At 29.5% G+C, this 14,466-nt stretch overlaps 2 protein-coding genes across 2 annotated transcripts; one reads left to right on the forward strand and one right to left on the reverse strand.

The window, feature by feature from the left end:
- The first annotated feature begins 3,399 nt into the window (after positions 1–3,399).
- On the forward strand, positions 3,400–7,478 carry LOC101492887 (serine/threonine-protein kinase PEPKR2). Its single transcript, XM_004501616.4, has 4 exons — positions 3,400–3,611; positions 3,885–4,766; positions 6,110–6,406; positions 6,838–7,478. The coding sequence occupies exons 2-4, from the start codon at positions 3,998–4,000 to the stop codon at positions 7,182–7,184; spliced, it is 1,413 nt and encodes a 470-aa protein (XP_004501673.1). The 5' UTR covers positions 3,400–3,611; positions 3,885–3,997; the 3' UTR covers positions 7,185–7,478.
- A 3,239-nt stretch (positions 7,479–10,717) lies between these two features.
- LOC101492557 (bet1-like protein At4g14600) lies at positions 10,718–13,108 on the reverse strand. Its single transcript, XM_004501615.4, has 4 exons — positions 12,881–13,108; positions 12,651–12,774; positions 11,941–11,997; positions 10,718–11,068 (listed from the first exon to the last, which is right to left on the reverse strand). Exons 1-4 carry the CDS (start codon positions 12,940–12,942, stop codon positions 10,907–10,909), a joined length of 405 nt encoding a protein of 134 aa, XP_004501672.1. The 5' UTR covers positions 12,943–13,108; the 3' UTR covers positions 10,718–10,906.
- Positions 13,109–14,466: the final 1,358 nt, after the last annotated feature.

The following is a 14,466-nucleotide window of genomic DNA, read 5'->3' on the forward strand; positions in this document are numbered from 1 at the left end:
TCTCAATATTTTCTTCTCATTCAAGAATACCTTATTTCAAATAATACTTTTAAAATACATTTTGTGGTCTATTAACTTAATGTTATATAACAATTCAGTTATTTATCTATTTTTTTTGATTTGTTCATTATTTAATTTTAAGTAACGATTTGATCTTTTATGTCTTAAAATGTCAATAATATTTTTTTTATCATAAATTCAGAAAATTCATCATTATCTTCAAATAAAATTTAGAAAATTAATAATCATCTTTAATAAAATTCATATTTTTATCAAATTCATAACTCAAATATTCATATATGATATGCTCATCTCCAACAACATTAAATCCATCACATAAAAAACTCACACTTTAAGATTTGATCCCGAAATTACTATGACAATATCTTTTCATTCTTCAATTCTTCTCCAAATCAAATCTATAACATAAATCTTAAAATGTGAGTTCTTTATTTGATATTGTTGGAAATAAAAATATGAATTTATTAGAAAATTTGAATTATAAATTTGATAAAAATATGAATTTTATTTAAGATAATTACTAAATCTCTAAGTTTTATTTGAACATAATAATGAATTTTTATAAAAATAAATAAATAACATTTTTCACACTTTAAAACATAAAAATTCAAATCATTACTAAAACTTAAATAATACATCAAATAAAAAAAATTCTTATCTAAAATTAAATTATAAAAAATTAAATAAATACTTTATCAATAATATAATATATAACATCTATCTAATTGCACCAAAAAACATCTATCTAATCTAACCTTTTCTTTACGATTAGTATCTAGTCCAATCTAACAACGTAACATCTATCTAATCTAATATAAACTATATACATCTAAATTTCGTATTGATAGAACTTTTTGAGACTTGTCATTATTAGAGATTGGTGCATTTTATCTGATACTCTAATTTATCATATACTCTTCTCAGCTTCTTACCAATTTTGACCCATCATGTTCAATGTGTCGATGTTGACTAACTTATAAAATAATATCGATATAATTGAATTTAAATATTTAATTGTTTTTTTATGTTGAGTTGTGATAGCCTAACATTCATTATAGAAGACATGTTTTGTCCTTGATGTTATCATGTCTCCTTGCCCCCAATTTTTTACATATATATATTCGTCATACACATTATTTTACGGTGGATCAATTTCATCTGAAGTAGAATACAAATAAAATAAATAAATTAGTAAATTTAATTAAAAATTAAAATCAAATATATTAATTTTTTAATTAGTTTTTATTTATATTTCATTTTAAAATGATACATTCTTTTCATTCTTTTTCATCAACAACAAAATAGTTCTTTTCGTTCTGTATTATAATATTTTTAAATTTTATTTTTAAAATAAAACTTTAAATAAAAAATTAGTTTAAATCGTTTATCTTAAAATATGATTTTAAATATTTCATCTATTTTCTACAATTTGATTTAAATAATAAAATTTTAAATTAAATTATGATTAAAATAAAAAGTTATTTTGATAAATTTTTGATAAAAATTAATTTTGAAAGATATATCTTTTTTTAAAATGTAATTTTTATTATGTTAAAATCTTTAATAACGAATATTTAAATTACTAAATACCAATTTTTTTTTTCTAATTGATAACAAATGAATCTAAAAAACTTATATTATTTTTAAATACATTTTTATAAAAAATATTTTTAAAAACATAAAGTAAAAATCATTTATTTTAAATTTTTAAACAAACAGTCCCATTATATCACGTCATCAATTTTTCTAGCTTGGAATTTTGAAAAATAATAAAATGGTGTATGACATGTCAATGAAAATGCTGATGTGTTAACGTGAATTTCTCTTGATGTTTTGACTTGGTAACATGTATGGCTTATTTTTAGGATTGGTCATTGGGTTCTGCAGACATTCTAATAGTATAGAGATTTCAATTGATGAGAATTTCTATTTTTATTTTTTATAAAATAATCAAATGAATGTGAATTTTTTTGGTTAAATACAATTTTTAATTTATATAAAAAATTATGAGTTTTTAAATTTAGTTTTTCAAAAAGATTTATTCACTTTGATTTTATAGAACTTTTTTTATAAAATATCATTTTTTATGAAATATTTTTTCAAAATAGAGACTAATATGTCAAAAAATTTGTATAAACTAAAATTTATTTTATTTATAATTATCAAAATTACAATTATTTTATTATAAATTTAATTTTTAAAATTAAAAGATGACTTCCAAAATTTTGAAGGCACCTTAATTATATCATTACTCTTTCTACATCTAGTTCATGTAAAAATTAGGATATAAACAATTTATGCTTCATCTTTAATTTTTACAGTGACACCTTTTCTTAGTCTACAAGCACTTACTATTCGCCCCTTCAATATTACCATGTACCCTTGCCTCTTGGACCAAATTTATCAAATAAAAAAAAATTATATATATATATATATATATAGATTGCTTATTTTTTAGACAAATTAATAAGCAAAATTATAGATTCACGTCATTTCTAAGTGTAGAGAAAGAGAAAAAATCAATTCTCACCATTGCAATGTCTCTTTAAAGATTTTTTATTTATTATTATCTCTTTAAAATTATAAAATATCATACATACAAGTTATACGAATTAATAATTTACAATTTTATTGACAACACTTTATTTTTATATCTTAAATTTAAGATATTGTATTTTCTTAAGTAGGTAACTTATTTATTGGAGAATTTTTTTTTTTGTTAAAAATCTTAACTAAATAGTTAATCACAATAAAATATATTTATCAACTCTGGCGGTCTGGTCAATTGAGCATACTTGATAGTACTTCTCTTTGAATGGAAACATTTAAAAACAACAACTAGAAGCAAATATATTTTTGGAAAGTGATGATAAATTTACCTAAGTAATTGCATTTTAAAGATAATAAACAAATACAACATTTTAAGTGGCACAATGCAGATTAATCCCGATGGAGGGAATAAAAAAAAAAAAAAGGAATGTTAATCCATGTGTGTGGGCCGTTTCTGTTGAAAAAGCGCAAGAAAGCAGGTGGTGAACCGATTACCTAGGCACGTGAGTCAGCGTAGCTGTCACCTGTTAAGTCACGTGTCGTACAATTGCTTTATAACTTGTCGGTTTCTCTAACATCCATCATCATTTATCAAAATCTTACAAGTCTTCTCTTCATTCACAAGAAAAATAAATACTGCAGTCCCATCACATTACCATGGTCTTGCCCCCACTACATTCCCTCTCCCATCAAGCAAAGTAAACACCATCCAACACAAAGAGGACACGCAAGTTATTAGGTTATAGTTTTCTAGAACCAAAAGAAACAACACAAATATAAAAGAGAGAGAGAGAGAGAGAGAGAGAGAGAGAGAGAGAGAGAGAGAGAGAGAGAGAGAGATCTTATAATCACACAAAACAACACCAAGTCTTATTCGAGGGATTTTCCCCCAAATCTTCGATCCGAGAATTTTAGGGTTTCTACATCAAAAAAATTCCCCAAACCTTCTCCGTAATTCTTCGGGATTTCCCCATACTTATTCCATTTTAGCAACTTTATCGTCATTGGTGTCTTCTTCGCACCACTCTCCAAACCTTAAGGTTCGTTCTTTTTTCTTTTTAATCTTACGCATTCGTTCGTTTTTTTATGATTAGTAACACGGTTACTGCGTATGATCGTTAGGGAATTTTCTCGATTCACTCACATTGATTCAATTTTTGTTCTTGAAAGATGAAACGTAGTTTGTGGTTCTTTTTCTCGTACGAAAATTTTCGTTTTTTCTTATTTTGTTGGGAATTATTTACTTTTTGGAAATTGTTGTGAATATAATGCATGGGTTTTGAATTATTGACATTATCTGTCTTGTTTTGTAGGAGCGAATTCAGAAGTTAGAAGTGTGGTTTACTGAGAATTGGGGGACAAGTTGGTGGTGGTATGGAGATGTGGTATTGAGAAGATTGAGTGTGAGTGTTTGGGAACATATGTTATGATTATTATGAGGAAGAAAAGGAAAGGAAGTGAGACGGATGCATCTACGGATCTGCGTGATGTTATTTTGCCTTTGGAACATGGTTCTGTTGGGTCGTCGATTTTGAAGTCTCATTACTCGCTAGAAGATTGTTGTAGGTTGAAGAAAAGGTGTAAAGAAAATGCTGACACTGAAGCTGCTAGTTCCTTTAAAAGTAGGCTTGCTGGCATTGCTACTGCGCCGCCATGTGGGACGTCATCTTTGGTCACGCGGGGTAGAGGTCTCAAGAGGAAGATAGGTTGCATTGATGTTGCTACTCAGATGGGCAGGAAGAAGAAGATTGAGGATGATTATGTTTCTGGTGAATCGATTGGGCAAGGGAAATTTGGATCGGTTTATTTGTGTAGGTCTAGGGTTAGTGGAGGAGAATATGCATGCAAAACTCTGAAGAAAGGGGAGGAGACAGTTCACCGTGAGGTTGAGATAATGCAACACTTGTCTGGACATTCTGGGGTGGTGACACTGTTAGCAGTTTATGAAGAAGCTGAATGCTTTCATCTTGTGATGGAATTGTGTTCTGGGGGACGGCTGATTGATCAAATGGTTAAGGACGGTCCGTATTCGGAACAACGGGCTGCTAACATACTCAAGGAAGTGATGTTAGTCATCAAGTATTGTCATGACATGGGAGTTGTGCACAGAGATATCAAACCCGAGAATATTCTGCTCACAAAATCAGGAAAATTAAAGCTTGCCGATTTTGGACTTGCCATGAGAATTTCAGAAGGTAGCGAACCCTGTTTGGATTTTTTTTCTTTCGTGTGTGTGTTTAACTTTGACCGAATCATTTCTTAACCTGTTTCGTGTAAAAAATTATCATGTACTGATCTGCTTTGTGTTTATGTACGTTTGAATGTATTCACTTTGTGATTTCCTATGACATTGTTAACAATTTTTTTGAAGGTATTGATTACAATGAGCTTTCAACTTGTATTGTCATGGATTTTGGAAATGTTTGTTATTGCAACTTTCTGCGATTTCCAAATATTCAATCTTTATTTCTTTTTTAATGTCATCCTGTTTTTAGGTGTAAAAGATGGCAAGGTTCATTTTGCATTGTTATCTCTTGCAAGTTTTATATGTTCATCGTCAAAAATGGAATAGTATTAAACACTCAATTTGGCCCTCCATATGTCATTGTCAGCGCATTAGTTCTCCAATGACTTCTGTTGCAGAATTAATCACTTAAAGATTTAAATGGCAGTGTTACCAAATAGAGGTGGGAGGTAGTTTGGATAGGTATAACAATCCGATCTGCCCATAAAAATACGCGTCTGACCCCTCTGTTTAAACACATGACTTGGATAGTAAACCCTAATAATAGACTAACCTCTTTGGCTAATCAGCCCGTCATAGTTCATACTATGGAGCAGCCTCATACTTGCTCCATCAAACTCTACAACCAATTTTTGAAGTCGTGAACCATGTTGCAAACCCTATAATGGCGCATTCTATTTAGCTATTCACTGTCAAACTATCAAGCTACCTCATGCTCACTCCCCCAAACTCTTCTGCTGGTGACCTGCAGTCTCCGGCGACCTCTATTCTACGTCAAAGTTCCTTTTCCAGCAACTTCTCTTTGTTTTTCGTTCTCTCTGCTGTTCTGGTTTTTCCTATCCATCCTATACGATTAGGATTTTTTCTTCTCCTTTATTCATTACCAATTGAGAAGTTTATTATTTTATATTCTCTTATTATCACTACCTCAGTTTTCCACATGGACACATTTGGTGAAAATTTCTGTCAACAAAGAACTAGCAAAGTAACACTAATGTTTGGGACTAATTTGGTGACAAAAATATTTGAATGGCTAATGTGGCGACATCCTAATCTTTGAAAGACTAAATTGAGGGTTTACTCTTATAAAATGTTTTGGTGGTTTGGTAATAGGTCATTGGGAAAATGCTTATATATGTTTGAACTTAACAGAGTAACCGTTGGTGTTTACATTTTATTTTAAGCAATTGCAAATTTTATTAATGCAGTTGACATATTTCTAATCTGGTTCAGTTATCAGTCAAATATTATTTGTTAAAGCAATGTCTTATTAGCTGAAAATTTGTATCTCAGGTCAAAACTTGACTGGATTGGCTGGAAGCCCTGCATATGTTGCCCCCGAAGTATTGTCGGGCAGCTACTCTGAGAAGGTTGATATATGGAGCGCTGGAGTGCTCCTGCACGCTCTGTTGGTTGGCTGTCTTCCATTCCAGGGAGATTCATTGGAAGCTGTTTTTGAGGCCATTAAGACTGTCAAATTAGATTTGCAAGTAGGGATGTGGGAATCGATATCTAAACCAGCACGGGATCTTGTTGCGAGAATGCTGACAAGGGATACTTCTTCCAGGATATCAGCTGAAGAAGTACTCAGTAAGTTTATGATAGATTACAAAATATGTTATTGGGTGCCTCTCTTAAGTTTCTTTCGTTGAAATGATTAAAAAATAGATAATAGTTCCAGTTTTTTTTCTTTCTATTTACTTATTTATCTTTTGCTGTCACAAGGAATTTCAAAAAATTGAAGATTTGCCAAGTTACAACAACCTTTTAATTGGTTATACACATGTCTCTTGGCTGGCTGTTAATTGCTTATACCTTTCTGCGCTGTTGTGTTTATTTATCATTTATTTTTTTGTCAGAAAAGTGAATCTGTTAATGCTCTAGTATACTATCTGCAAATGTTTCTTTTCTATACCTGTGATACTCATTACATGTTTCCCAAATGATGATAAATTATTGTTTGACTGTTTTGGAGTTGTGTGCCTTGCATGTTATACTAATATTCGGTCATTTGATTTCAGGGCACCCATGGATATTGTTCTACACTGCTAACTCATTAACAATGCTGCCCATCAAAACAAAATTGAAGAATCAAATTGGTGCCACATGCAAACAGCTTGTCACCGCACCAGAACCTAGGTTAGGAGGAAACATGATAGATAACGGCTCACTTAGCGAGCTATCATCCTCTGAAAGTTGCAATTCAGATGATCAGGATGAATGTGTGTTGATTGATGCACTTGCAACTGCAATTTCACATGTGAGGATATCAGAACCAAAAAGGAGCAGGTTGTGTAGTCCGACTGGCCCCATAGTTCAGCAAGGTTCATCTAACATGAAGGCTAACAACCTCTGTAAAGCATTTTGACATACTGACACCACTTCACTACCTGATGTTTTAGCTGTGGGAAAAAGTGGATTTTTTACATGCTGACATCCCATGTTAGATTGGGCTGGTGGGTCTTCTCGGAGTTCCTCTTTTGTGAGATATAATTGCAATAATTGTTTTTTTTCCCCTTTTCTGGTTAACCCAATAATAATAGTTGACCGACAACTTAAATAATTGTACAGCCTATGTAAATAGAAGATTAATCTATTACTTCCAAGCTCTTGATCCTCTCTGAAATTTTGACAAGTAGAATATGATTTCACTTGATGTTCATTTGAAGATAGCTCACTTCGGTAAGGAATTTTAGGATTAATTAACTAGGGAAATTTGCATTTTAAGCTTTTTACCTCCCACGCCCCATATCACCAAAAGTCATCTCTCGCCTCTTCCATGATTGCGACAGGTTAACCTGATGCTTTGATTAGTTGAGAGAAGGGAGAAGGAATGTGAGAAAGAGGAGAGATTTTGAGGTTGTTTGGTATAAGAGAAATAGTATTTTGATTGAACAAAAATGTCTCTTTGACTAACCAAAAATTTACATAATTAATTTTCAGCCTAAAGGGTCAAAGTGGAAACACAAAACAAACTCCTCTATTATTTGTTTGCACTGGTGGGTAGAAACAAAAAGTGCATAGGTGATTGTTGTTCTCTTCAGAATTTATCTCTTGCCAATTGGGGTAGGCAAATAGGATGGAGTAGAAATCATTTTCATTATTTAAAAGAAATAGATGACTTTGTTATTATAGTTTTAGTTGTATAAAGAAAACAAAATTACATTTTTAAAATCAGTGACATTTATTTGGTATTTATTCACACAATATAGTAATGAAGTTCTTAATATATCAAGATAGGGATTTTATTTTATACTAAAATAGAGAGATCACTACTTAATTTTGTAGCCAACAAAATTAATCTTCAAAGTATATGCTTATAAAATATTTTTATTTAAAGTTATTTGGAAAATTTAATAATGTATTACTTATTATTTTTATGGAAAATGTTGATCATAGAGAAAAATAAAGTAACAACCACAAAGCAAGTAGCATGATTGGTTTGTTTCCACCCAATAAAAAATAGACGTCTAAGCATTTGTGATGTTTCGTGAGTTTAGTCATTGTGAGATATAACACTACTGTATTTTTATTGATTAGATTTCTATTCATACCTAGTTAATTAATAAGATATATCATTTTAATTGATATGCATTGTGGTTGGCATCCCATGATAAATCAAATATTGCCATGTAAGCCCATGTGTAATCTTAATTTAAAGGCTATCGCAAAATATTTAATTCTCAATAGATATTAATAGGGGTGATAAGTAGAAATGACAATTAGATCCATATTTAGTGGGTACCTGCAAAAAAATCTACAATGGGTGAGGTAAAAACCCGTATAATGGGTATGAGCACGAGGACGAGTAATTATCCGCAAAATTAAGCGGGTATGGGTGCAGGTACGGGTACTATAGTATCCACTCCGTCCCGCACCCGTACTTGTATAAATATATTATTTAGTTATTTATTATATTAGTGTTTAGTTTAATTAATTATTTTCTTTTGTGTTTTAACATCTATTAATATCATTGGACCATTACAATATTTATAATTGAAACATAAACGTTTGCAAAATTTTTAAGAATCTGATTATGATAAATAGGTAAATAATTGTGATTTTATAACTGATAGTTATATCTTATTAATCGCGACTTTATAATTATTCTTGCAACTTTGTATCAATTATCTCAGATAATATTATCGTATGACTTGCAACTTTACAAAATATTATTATGGATATTTAAATATGTATTGTAATGAGGGTTCATTTGAAATGTTTTGAGTTAGAAAATACTTTAGTTTATATTTTATGATTGGATTTAAAATATTTGAATAATTTTTAAATTTAATCACAATAATATCATTTATTTATCGATTTTTTTTAGTTAAAGTGTGGATAACGGGTATGGGTACGAGCACTTAAGTACCTAGAGGGTAAGGGTACATATATTAAAGTTGATACCCAAGATGGTACGGACACAGGTATGGGTATTTTTTGAAATCGCGAGTATGGGGACAGGTACTATAGAACCCTACCCATTATCATCCCTAGTGATAAATTAGATGAATTGAATTAAGTACAAATCGGATTGTAATAGACGAATGAAAACAGTCAATTAATTTATTTGCAATTAGAAATAGATAAAAATAAATTCAATCAATCATAATCGATTTAATTCTCAAGATTGAATTATGATTGATTGGATTGTAATCAATTTTGTAAAGGTTTTGTCCAGTATGCATAGGTAAGATAGTTTTGGTATTTAACATTGAAGTCGTCAAATAAATGCAACATCGATAAAAGTTATTTAGAGACTAAATTAGATATCAATTTATATGTAGATTCTAAAAATATATTTAACATGAATTATAAATTTAATAACATTACTCTTTTTTGTTTTTAGCCCTTCACTTTTCAAATGAATGAGATCATAGTAATTTAGAGGTCGCTGGAAAGGTAAATAAAGTTTGATAAAAAATTGTTTTAGTTAAAATTCGAATTTGAATTTTCCTGAATGATTTGTATTTAACTAAGCTCATAAATCACTTGAACCCAATCACTAAACACCACTCCTAATACATAGATAAAAATTAACAAAAATATGAAATCGCACAAGTATTGTGTTGTAATCGGTCCATCCCTATATCATATTAAAAAGGTTCATCCTACAAAGTAACAAAAAATAAAAAGAGAGGTATGGTAAGACGGTGTTTTGGAGTTCGGCGAAAAATAGAAGATATGATTCTGAGGATAAAAGAAAGAGTAAAAAGAAATGAAAGAGTGACTAATCATCTACTTTACACGAAATTCTATTTTTCTTTATTTAACTAAAATCAACTAATGTGGAGAAACTTAAAAGATACATTTGGAGAGAGCTTTAGAAGATTTTGGAGGATTTAAAAAAACGATAAATCAATTCCTTCTCTTTATAATACTCCAAAAAACTACTCAAAAAGTATTTTTTTTTTCTCATCCCTTAAGAAAACTCTCTTCAATAAAGTGAGAGATTTATCTATCGTCCCCCCTTTAGTCCAACTTCACTTCCCTCTCAATTTCCCAACAAAGCCAAAGTTCCAACATGTGAATAAAATGGAGAAATGTTTTAAGTACCATTTAGCTCAACAAGAGTCAACCAATGTCTATATGTAATAATCCCCACAACAATGAGACACCCTATCTATCACGCGATAAAATGTGGCACGAGTACAACTTTGCAAAGTACTCTCCCTTATTTACAACACTATTTTGCACTTTTTACACATAGATAAACATTCATAATGTAATTAATCTGTTTAATTTGTCTATGCCTATTATTATATTTCAAAATAATTTAGTAGTATTTTATTAAAAGATAAATTTAGAAAAAGAAATCTAGCATCTAGAAATTTGAGAATGGTATTATATTTAAGATAAATGAAGGTGTCAAAGGGATGCTGTAATTAGAGACAGAGAGTATTTAACACTAAATACCAAATTATATATTTTCTTCACACAATCACCAGTTTCGACCAAGAAGTGTTCACACAGTAAGTAAATTACAAAGCTTTTCTATACAACATAATAAGGCATCGCTGTGAGTCCTTTAAAGGACTTGGGTGAAATATTTTCAACTACAACGCTGGAGAAGTAGACCCGTGTGAAGCCTCACTTTCTTGACATCTTTGACCAAAGATACACGATAAAGAAACAAACTAATGCAAAAACAACCACATGAACAATATGGTTTGAACCATTTCTCACGATGCTCTTGTTCAATCTTCTTAAATTATTCTTTACCCCGGCTTGAGCCTTCATCATTGTCATTTGCTGTATTAAAACATATAAAAGCAAAATAGTAAGAAACGGACTTATATTTTCAATCTAAAAAGGAACTATGTACCAATGACTTATCAATTACTACAAATCAGCCTTCAACAAAAACCAGCCAAAACATTTTTCTTTTTAATTCATTTTCTGAAGCTGTAAATCTTACTAATATCAATACAGGTCAAAGTTCTCATCAATTGAATTCATCTTCATGTGCAAAACCATGAATAAACTATTACTAGAAAGCCAAAACTTCATTTGGGCAAGCTTTTGACAAACGCGATTTTTAATCAATTTGATTTTGTAAAATATACTCAGCTAAAATTGAGTTTGGAGTGAAGTAATTTACGTTTCGATGTTTTTGCTGTTAAAGCAAGTTTGACACAAAACTTGATTCATCTTCATATGCAAAACTGGAAAGCACTACTTATAGTCCAAGCTCAAACCTAACCATCCTAAATTAAGGAAGATCCATTATGAATGGTCAAAACCTTCATTTGGATTTACATAGAGGTCCAATAGAGATCATAAATTGTCAAAGTAGACAAAAAGATGTTTCTTTTGTACAAATGAATTATCTTCTTTTCTTTTGAAAGTCAAAGGTTCAAAATATAGTAGCAGCATTAACAGCACGAATTTCCATTTTAACTTCAAGGTTTATGATCCTTAATAACATCATAAGAAACCGACCCGAAGTTTCTGCATCAGAATTCAGCATCTAAAGAATTAAAATTTCTATAGTAAATTCATTTTGCTGGTATCATAAAGCGAGCAACTCTAAGCACATTTACTCCTTTATCCAGCTAATCCAAATGTGTGTGAATACATGTGTATATGTGAATGCAATATAGGTTATCCAAGAAATGATGTACCAGCTGTTCGAGAAAATCTTTCTGAGACTTGACTTCTGTACCTATCTCTTCAGCAACCTGCAGCAGAAATGTACAAAGTAATATGACAACATTAGGAACCAGAAACGAAAACCCGAGGGAAAAAAATTGTTATATGGTAGCGACAGGAATATTTTTAGCACTGGATGGAGGTAAGAGCCTTTAAACCTGAAATTGATTCATCAAACTTTTCTAAAAAGAGAAAATACTTAGCAGCACAGAATTCAATAACAAGTGAAGCTGCTCAGGCTCTAAAAACTCAGTTCAAATTGTAACTTAATGTTCCATCATTGCCTAGACCAGCAGGCATGCAAGCACCAATTATCAAATATCATATGATTCATATCCACTATACAATGTTTTATATTTTCTAAAAGAAATGTACAATTTCAAACAAATGGATTTTCCATTATTTAAATTGCAGTGTATCTCCCTCCCTTGTAGTGATTTACGTTTCTGTTCAATTAATGGCCGAAAAAATATCAACTGATCCAATTATAAAGTTTGTAGTGATTAAACTCGTATATTTAACAAAAAAAAAAGTTTACAATCAATTTGACTATACGATTCTCAAAAAATTTATTTTATTTTTATGGATAAAAAAATGAACATAATCCTTCTTGAATATAGTGCAACCTAAAAATGATCATAAATAGAAAGAAAAAGTTAAGAAATTGAGGAAAATACATTACATTTCTCAATCTTCTAACTTGACCACGAAGACCCGTGATTTCATCGTCGAAATCATTTACGGGGTCAATACGCAATTGAATTTCATCGGAAGCAGCAACGGGGGTTCTTGTGCTAAGTCCATCTCTGCAATTCACTCATGCTAATTATTTCTCACAATTTCAATTGATGAAAACTATTTGTAATAATTGCGAACAAAAATGAAGATAAAGAGAGACGGAGGGTTTTATACCTTGATCTGTAAGGGGCAGCATCGCCGTAAAAGGATCCACCTCTGAGTGAATTCGAAGACATTGAAATTGTAGAAAATCGTTTGATTTAATTTGAATTTAATTTTAGGGTTGATTCTCTTCTCTCGAGCAAATAGATAGAAAACAGGGGAATCAAATTGGTTTGATTTCGACTATACCCAACCGAATTGCTTCTATTTTTTTAAAAAAAAAAAAAAAAATTTAATGCCTCAGTTTTTTTTTTTCCTTCTTCTTCTAGGATTTTATATAGGATTTAATTTATTTATCATGGTAATATGCAATTTTATTCATAAATTATAATAAGATTCTCCCTTGTTCGCTTCATTTATTATTCATAAAAAAATTATTAAAAAGCGTGGCATAATGCATTAAATTAAATTAAATTAAAAGAAAACATGTCTAATTTCAAATTTAATGAATAAATTAGTTACTATAATTTGTTAGATAACATTATTAATTGTGTTAGATAATTCTGTTTTTTTTTAAATAGTATTTTCTTTTCGAGTTTATAACATATTTTATGAGACACTTTAATTAATGTTATTTGATAAGACAAAGAAAAAATAAGATGTTGTATACAAGATATTTGCGTATTAAAGAGTTTGTAACATGCATTATATATTAAGTTGTGTTAAATTTAAGAAAAAAAGTGATAGACACTTAAATATTTTATTGATATATAGAATCAGAAAGAGCGATATGATTGATGTGATAATATGATAGATTAAAAATAAAATAAAATAAAATATTGAATAAATGTACGTAAATTATGAAAATATAATATCATTCTTATGAAATTTTAAATGATTATGTTTGTATTAATTTTTAACCGTACTTTTTATACTATTAGATATATTGTTCTATGTGTTGAATGATAATTGAAAATGATAAAAACACAACAAAAATTATCACATGGATATCTTTTTGAAGACTAATGGATAACTAGTGTCATATATATGACTGCCATTTTTTTTTTCTTCACAAAATGATCTATATAATGTGTAGAACAACTAAATAAATTTTCTTTTTAAGACCAAAACAAACAAATAATTTTAACCTACAAATTATTCTAACACGATTACAAGTACAAAAATGAAATCATAACATATACCACAATGGAACTAAGATCAAGTGATTATCCAATAATCTAAAACAATCAAGTAAACAAATGTATTGTCACAAATAATTCGAATAAGAGGTTCAAAATTGAACAAACACAAACTACTAAAAGAAAATTAGAGTTTTTCCCTCTTTCAACTAACATCCAAAATAAGTTAAAGTTCATCGCATAACTAATAGTTGAATAAGTTTGAGAATGTGATATTTGAATATCTTACTCATCTTAAAAGGAAATATATTTGCATTACATACTTCTAAAAATAAAATAAAACATATTATATATTAATTTAAAAAAAAAAACTAATTTTTTAAAATATCTTTTAAACTCATGTTTATTTGGACCAACTTAATTTTTAGAGTTTAACTTTTAGGTATAATTTTTTTTACACAATCGACAAATTATGATCAATCACGTGAATAATTTTATAAGTAATCATAACAAAAATAA

Source organism: Cicer arietinum, chromosome 5, assembly GCF_000331145.2.
Source record: "Cicer arietinum cultivar CDC Frontier isolate Library 1 chromosome 5, Cicar.CDCFrontier_v2.0, whole genome shotgun sequence".
NCBI lineage: Eukaryota > Viridiplantae > Streptophyta > Magnoliopsida > Fabales > Fabaceae > Cicer > Cicer arietinum.